Source organism: Vicia villosa, linkage group LG2 (genome assembly GCF_029867415.1).
Source record: "Vicia villosa cultivar HV-30 ecotype Madison, WI linkage group LG2, Vvil1.0, whole genome shotgun sequence".
In the NCBI taxonomy this organism is placed as follows: domain Eukaryota; kingdom Viridiplantae; phylum Streptophyta; class Magnoliopsida; order Fabales; family Fabaceae; genus Vicia; species Vicia villosa.
The window spans coordinates 115,532,446-115,540,837 of record NC_081181.1 but is presented as its reverse complement, the minus strand read 5'-3'; the positions used below and the strand labels follow the sequence as shown (position 1 = coordinate 115,540,837).

The 8,392-nt window shown below is 27.8% G+C and overlaps 1 protein-coding gene across 2 annotated transcripts; it reads left to right on the top strand.

Moving 5' to 3' along the window:
* The first annotated feature begins 480 nt into the window (after positions 1-480).
* On the top strand, positions 481-5,810 carry LOC131651840 (MOB kinase activator-like 1A). Of its 2 annotated transcripts, none has more exons than XM_058921549.1 (7): positions 481-642; positions 2,356-2,404; positions 3,539-3,647; positions 3,801-3,894; positions 4,965-5,098; positions 5,192-5,355; positions 5,463-5,810. In XM_058921549.1, the coding sequence occupies exons 1-7, from the start codon at positions 620-622 to the stop codon at positions 5,529-5,531; spliced, it is 642 nt and encodes a 213-aa protein (XP_058777532.1). In that variant the 5' UTR covers positions 481-619; the 3' UTR covers positions 5,532-5,810. The 2 variants fall into 2 exon arrangements, with proteins under 2 accessions (XP_058777532.1, XP_058777531.1); XM_058921548.1 differs by having other exon boundaries at positions 5,171-5,355.
* Positions 5,811-8,392: the final 2,582 nt, after the last annotated feature.

Sequence of the window (8,392 nt, the reverse complement as noted above, 5' to 3'; positions counted from 1 at the left end):
TGTCGTCGTCCTATATAGGCCTTTACACATATAATACTATAATAATCTAAAATAAAAATAAAAATATAATTAATTTAAAATATAATCAACTAAAACTAATAATATTAAAATTATTTATGCATGAAAAATAACCTATATACTTAACATAAAAAATGAATTTTAAAAAACTTAATTTATTAGAGTCATGTTATTTTAGATAGATTACCTCAAATTTACCAAGAGGTAAGTAACTAAAAAAACCCATAAATTTATTGAGTATTACATATTTGACACCCTTTATAATTATTTGAAGTCCAAATTTAAATTATTAAGTCTTTGAGAATGGTTCAATATTTAAAGATTAAACTAACTGATTTTAAATTTTTTTATTTTCAAACATAAAAAATAAAGCAATACATTCATGCATACCTCATGCAAATGTCACAAGAGAAGTAGTAAGTAATAACTGTATAAAGGATATTTAAGTCATTTACATAAAACAATATAGATTCGAAATCTAAAGCAGGAAAGAAAGAGTAGAACAAACGCCTGAAAAAACAAAAAAAAAAATCAACCGAGGAAGAAAGAAAGGGCTTCCACTCAACGCGCTTTCTCTCTTCCTCTTCCTCTCACTCACGCCATGAGCCTCTTCGGTATTGGCAGGTTAGCATCAAAAAGTTTCCATTTTCACTATCATTTTTCAGTTTTTCACTTTTCATTCCACTTAGTATCACCAATTGATTCTTATTCTTGTTGAATTAATCACACTGTTTGTTGTTTGTTTTATGATCTGATCAAGAATCTGTTTTGATTTTTTACAAATTTAAAAAAATTTAAATCCTGATCGTTTTGAAGTCTTAGTCAAAACCCTGCTATTTTGTTGTTAATTTGCATGCCTAATTTTGTTTAGTTGTTAGTGTTGTTATGCTTTTTCATTGATCGGTTCTTAATTTTGTATAGCATGTATAATTGAATTGATTTTTATTGGAGTGGAATTGTTTCTTTGCATATATGTTTAGGTTTTTATTTTTTTGGATTATTTTTTTTTTTTGCTATCATGCATCAATCATGTATATATGGCTTGTTTGATTATATTTATCTGTAGTTAAATTTGTTTAAATTTAAGTTTTCTATGACCGGAGTGTTTGACCGAGTTGATAAGTTTTCCAAATAACTGTTCCGTGAGTGTTGTGTGGAAGACTTGTGGAGTGTTATCATAAGCTTGTGTTTTTAGTTTCTGCAATGTGAGTGTTTGACACTTGGTGCCTCTGTTAAACAATTTCATATAGTTACGAAAGAGATGCCGTAGTTAAGTATTGATTTCTGTTTTTTTACTTTATGTGTACGCCGTCGTTGATTAAATAATTATTCTGTTTGTTGTGTAATTTATTTTGTCGTATTTCCCATTTTATCGGTTTAAATTAGGATTGAATTTAATATTAAGTAGTAATATGTAGTGCTGATGTATTGATAGTATAGTAACTAAGTTCCTAATGATGTTCCACATAACTTTGTCTTTGCGTTCTTTTTTTGGTGGAACGGATATTTGATTCATTTGGCAAAACTTGCTCAAATATGAAATGGAATGACTTGGGAGAGTGGGAGATGTTATGGAATATCAATCTTAAGTTAACTGTATGGAAATTCACTGGAATATAGAGTAAAGTAATTACTTTTATTACTAATAGATTGAATACACTTGTTAGCTTTGCCTTGAAATTTTTTATGGGAAACTAGATCAAACTAATGTCATTACTTCGTTTATCAACTGGCGTAATTTTGGATTTTCCTGGATAGGGAATTTTCTTGCTTTATACAATATTGTTCTTTCCTTTTTCACGGCTCTTCTTGACTGACCAATGGGGACTCGCTCCTCGAACTAGCATTTTTTTATGCTCATTTCCTATGTGAGATGAACATTGCACCTATTCTCATGATTATTGTTGAACAGATTTAATTGTTGAGCTAGTAAATATTAATAGAATACAATGTTGTTAAATAGCGGTTACAGCATTGCTATAGTGTGGTGGAGTTTGAAAATTGAAATAATTGCCATTGTTCTGCTATAGGCTATTTACAAAATATTGTCAAATAGCAGCGCTATAGCACAGTTGTGTAGCGGAATTCGATGAAGCCACTATTTTATCATGATCCACGATTGGTAACACGGATAGAGTGTCACGTCATTGTCGTCTATTCCTCATTTCTTCACTTCTGTAACTGTTAGTGTTAGTGTGAAAGTGAAACTTCGCATGATACTAGTGCTCTTGTCACTGGTGCAAACTATTATTCGTTGAATATTTTTAGTAATTCAGTTTATGCTGATTTTCTTCCATTATACTTTGGTGTTGAACCTGACAAATTATTCTGCAACAGAAACCAGAGAACATTCCGCCCAAAAAAAAGTACTCCTTCTGGAAGCAAGGTTGGTTCACTTTCTTTCTTATTATGGTTTTAGATACTCAATTAAATGTATTTTATTTTCTCATTTTTTAAGAGTATTTAAATATTTTTTCTTCAAACAACTAGAGGAAGAGGAAGACCTAGAAAAACTATAAGAGAAGTTATTAAGAAATATCTTGAGATTAATGATTTAGATAGAAGCATGGTTTTGGATAGAACATTACGGCGAAAGTTGATCCATGTAGCCAACCTCACTTAGTAGGATAAGACTTGGTTGTTGTTGTTGTTGTATTTTAATATTTTTCTTCATGTAGAGCCCCGAACCTTGAATTTATAAGCAAGAACCATATTTGTTAATAATGGAGAAAGGGGGATGCGGAAAAGAAAATCAATGAATTCAAATTAATTATAGAATGTCTTGAATTAGATACGATTTTGCTAAAGGCATCCTAAAGAGTCAAAATAATTATTTAAATAAAATAAAAAATTGCTCTAGCCATTAAAATACTTTTTGTTTCCTTAAAAACATGTTTACAAGCCAAAGGAAAGTTTCTGTGATAAAAACATGTTTTATTGATCTTAGAAATACAATAGCTAAGACCCAAAAGAGACTGTGTTGAGTCACTGAAGGCGCCGCAAATGGATGTGCTACTCATGTTCTATGTATGTATTTTTCATTGCAAAATCACATGATCTGTTAAATATTATTTATGATGCACAGATACTCTAACTTGATTGCATATCTCTATTGGATATGTATATATTAATGCAGCAGCTGTTGAATTTTCGGTAGAAATGCTAGAATGTTTGAAATGGGCAGTTAGTTTTTTTTCACTTTTATGTAATTTATAAATTTTGATCTTCGTTTGAGGGATGGAGGAGGGGCGTAGTGAAGGAGATTTCATGCATTTAGTGAGGTTGCATCTGGGAGGGAGGGGGCAGATGCATTGCAAATTTTTGTTAATATTGAATAGTGATCTTAGCATGGATTATGAGTTATGTGGTATTTATCTTGCAAATCCCATATCCTAGATTTCTAGAAAATTGCTGCATTGCCGATTTGTATTGTACAATTCCAACTTCTAAAGAACAAGATTGCTATATTCTCTTTACTGCAGTTTTATTATAATCTTCCGCCATTATATTTTAATTGCAGGGAGCTCAGCTTAGAAAACACATTGATGCGACATTAGGTAGTGGAAATCTGAGGGAAGCAGTAAAGCTACCTCCTGGAGAGGATTTGAATGAGTGGCTAGCTGTCAACAGTAACTATCATTCTTTCTCTGATGCACTGTGAAGAGCAGTGTATACTCTTGTTGAAGTTTTCTTTTGCCTTTCATTCTCTAGTTTCACCAATTATTTATTCATAGAGTTCTGTAATAGACTAATCTGAATTTTTTTACTTGTCTGCATATCAGCTGTTGATTTTTTCAACCAGGTGAATCTGCTCTATGGCACCCTCACAGAGTTCTGTACTCCCGAGAATTGTCGCACCATGTCTGCGGGACCCAAGTATGGCATAATTAACTGATTGCTTCCGTTATTTGCTTATACTTTCATAAATTTTGTCAGATGATATGCTATCAAATATCAGTTATCTTAGCTTTTGAAAAGATAATTACTTAGCTTCTTGAAACATGTGGATTGTGTATTTGTATCTTGCGGTAACAGGTAATTAAATGATCGTAAAAATAAGGGTAATACAGTGGCTGTGTTGTTAAAGCTTAGACCACTGCAATAAATTGTTGGTTCCTTGTTAAATATGCTGTGTGTTTTCCGTAATTTTATTTATAACTTGGCACCTAGATCAATAGAAGTTATCAGCAATCAACACTATCTTGATTTCCTGTTACATTTTTTGTTATGTGCCTGTTTTAATTTAATGCTCTGTGTATTTGATTAACACTATTTTTGGTGAAGTAAAAGATCTGTTTTCGCATAGGTATTTTGAAGTTGAAGTTTTTAAATAATAGCGTGTTCATGGAAATAATATATTTTTTGTGTATTATTTGCTAAATCATATATTCATATATTAATATAACATTATTTGTGTATTTTTGTAACCAAACACAATTTCTTACTTTTTAAATTTTTATTTTGACGTTTTTGTCGTGAATTAAACCATTTGGCTCTCTCATGTTGTATTATATAAAAATACTCATGTTTTTTTATTGACGAACCCATATCTTGATTCTTATAACTGCCGTATTCTGTACCCGTAGTACCTGTGCATCCTAGGTTATTTCTTATCCTCTCTTTTATTGTTGTCTAATATGATGCTATCATATTTCGAATTACTCCACTTTCATTTGTTTTTCTTATAATTAACATCACTATTCTAAATTCATCTTTATTCATTACTACATTTTTATGGACTTTTAAAGTAAGGGATGCATTTAGAGGTTGAAGAGTGAGTTACATTTAGGTTGTGATAAACTATTATTTACATGAAATCTACCCACTGATTTTCAATCAACAGATATAATTTTGCATTGCTAAATCAGTATGTGTATATATTATTTGCTCTGATCCAATTTGTATATATTTGTTGTTCTTATGCTACCTATTACATGAAACTCCAGGTATGAATATAGATGGGCAGATGGTGTGCAAATTAAGAAACCTATTGAGGTTTCTGCTCCAAAATATGTAGAATATCTGATGGACTGGGTTGAAACACAGCTTGATGATGAATCCATATTCCCCCAGAAGCTTGGTAAATATTTAACATTTTCTTATTCTTAAGATTTTTATACCCTGTCATCACAATTATTGTTTTCATTATTAGACCTGTGGGATCATGATGCAGGTTCTCCATTTCCTCCCAATTTCAAGGATGTCGTGAAGACAATATTCAAGCGGCTGTTCCGTGTATATGCTCATATTTATCATTCTCACTTTCAGAAAATTGTGAGCCTCAAAGAAGAGGCCCATCTAAACACCTGCTTCAAGCATTTTATACTCTTCACTTGTGTAAGTTTTAACATTCTTTACTCGATTTTGGTGTGCGTTAAACTAAGCTCTTTGGCTTGCGGACATATATTTGATATTTGATACCGTTGATGTTATTGTTCGTGCAGGAGTTTGGACTGATTGAAAAGAAGGAACTGGCTCCACTTCAAGAGCTTATAGACACCATTATATATTAAAGTTATGAATTGTGAAATATCTTATCTTAGTCATCATAAACTATGTATGTGTATTACTCTAGTCAGAGACTGGTTTTTAATATCTGACTTGAGACATTCTCCTTGTATGTTCTGTGTTGAATGAGTTTGGGAACAGGGTCTAAGTTATCCTCCATCATAGAAAACTCACATTAAGTTCATAAATAATATGCAATGGGATACTATAGATCGTATTCCTAATGTGTGACTTTAAAGTATTGGCTATTGTTTGCCAACTGATAACCGTACTTGTTTGATTGATGTTTTGTTGTGAATTTGGAAAGCTGTTTTTAAATATTTTTATTGCCAATAATTATATCGTAGTCGCGTAGACATTTTTAATTGGTTAAAGACTATGCGCCGCGTGTTTTAAGCTTAAAAGAAATTATTATTTTTTAAAATGATTTATAATTTTTTTAAAGATAAAGTTTAGATTAGTTTTTTTATAAATTAAATGACTAATTTTTGACATCTAATATCATAAATATATATTATTGAAATTTAAAACTTAAGCAAAATTACATATTTTTTAAAAGGGACATGATCAAATGACACCAAAGTGTCAAATTTAGTAATATGACACTTCCGATAACTCTTTATTATATATTCGTATAATAAAATCCACCGTTGGATTGATAGTTAACATTATATAGATCATGTCCATAAAATCTAACGTCAATTAGAAATTATTTGATATGTTAAAGAGAATGATCAATTAGAAATTATTTGATATGTTAAAGAGAATGATCAAAATTAACGGTTTTGTTAAAGTTTTGTAAGACGTTGCCTTTTATGAATCTCATTGAAATATCAAATGATTTATGATTGATGTTAAATTTTATGGACATAGTCTATATGATGTTAGTTTTCAATCTAACGGTGGATTTTGTTATATGTATATGCGGTAAAGAATTATTGGAGGTGTCATGTTACAAAATTTGACACCTTGTATCATTTAATCCTATCCCTTTTTAAAAATATATCTTGAATGATTTTTATGAAAAGGTAGTCAAACGACCTTTTGTTTCAGTTTTTGATGTTACATATTTTTTAAATAGCCATTCTTAAAATACTATTATAAATATTTCATTTTTTTTAATAATTTTTTTCGATATCCAAATTTTAATATACATTTAAGTTAATTTATTTCAAATTTGTTTTTATAAAAATCATGTTTGAGATATACTTTTGAAAAAAATTATGATTTTAACTATATTTAAATCTTCAATAATGTAAATTTATGTTAAAATGTCAAAATTAATCTTTTAATCTATACAAAATAAATTTAAAAAATCTTTTAATATTTAAAAAATGTTTTTATAAAAATTATTTTTAAAAATTTTAAATTTTTTTACGGTTAAAATAAACGAACCAAAAATAGATTCAAATTTGAGCGATTTTTTTGAAATTTTAATATAAAATTATAATAAAATATCTAAAACAAAATTTTAAAAAATATATTTAAATCAACTTTTAATTTATATATTTTCTATAGAGAAATTAAAAAATTTTTACAAAAATATATAACACTATAAAAATTATTTTTGTAAATATTTAAACAAATTATTGATTTATATTGGTTTAAAAGTAGTCTTGAGAATTTTCTTCCGAAAAAAAAGAAGTTGTCTTGAGAATTACACACGTGTCTCGGTAAATATAAGAAGAGACAAAGTATATGTATTTGATTCAGTGTGCTAAAATTTTACATAGATTTAAAGTCAAAGGGACTATATATTTCACTTTGGGGGAAAAATATTAAGCTGTATTTGGCAATCAGTTTTATTTGGCAGGTATATTAGATTTTTATTTGACAGTATTATTACAGCTGTATAAGCTAATTGCCAAATATAACTTAATAAAAAAAATGCAGTCAAACATATTATTTGTATTAAAAATCTCACTTGATATGGAAACTTTGAGTAGGATGTGTTACATACTTACTTTTGAAAAAATATATAATACTATAGATCATTATTCAATAATGCGACAAAGAAATAATAATTTTTAAAATAATGCAAAAAAAATTTAAAAACAAAATTCTATAATTACATATTTGTACAAATTATCTACAAATTTTATTTTAAATTGTCCAATAATTGTCATCATTAGAATTTAAATAGTGATATTCATATTGGATATGTGAATTTTTAATAGTTATTAACACTCCGTCTATAAATAAAAAAGTTGTATAAATCATATAAAAATAATCACAATTTGTTATTTTGTGAAAGAAATTAAAAATTAAATTTTAGAAATATTTTACTTTTTTTTATAATCTATTTTGTGTATAATTTAAGTAATTAACTATTTATATAGAAATATGAATAAGTTTTATGTAAAATATTCATTTCATGTGCTTTATCTTATTACTTTTATTTTTTAATTTAAAATTAATATATTTTTTTAATAAAATAGTCAATTTAATTCTTCTGTATATCAGTAAGTGAAAATCATAAAGGAAAAATAATAATTTTAGTTTTTGTAAAACAAAATATATATTTGATCTTTTTTATTTAAAAATATATAGATTTGACTATTAATGTTCAATTATTATGTTATTGCTTTTAACATTTTTAAGCATGATAATTTAGGCAATTGTTCTATTTTATGGAAATGTTTCCTCACTTTATAATCTAATTTTGTCATATAATTTAAAATAAAAATTCATTTTAGTCCCTCACAAAAAACTGCAGAGTCTATATTAGATTTTGAAAAAAAAATTCTTATAAAATTTAACTAAGACATGTTAGTCCCGAGAAAAAAACTATTATTGAATTTCTTAAAAAATTTAATTGAGTTATGTTAGTTCCTCTTTTAATATTTGTCTAAAATCGTTTTTTTCC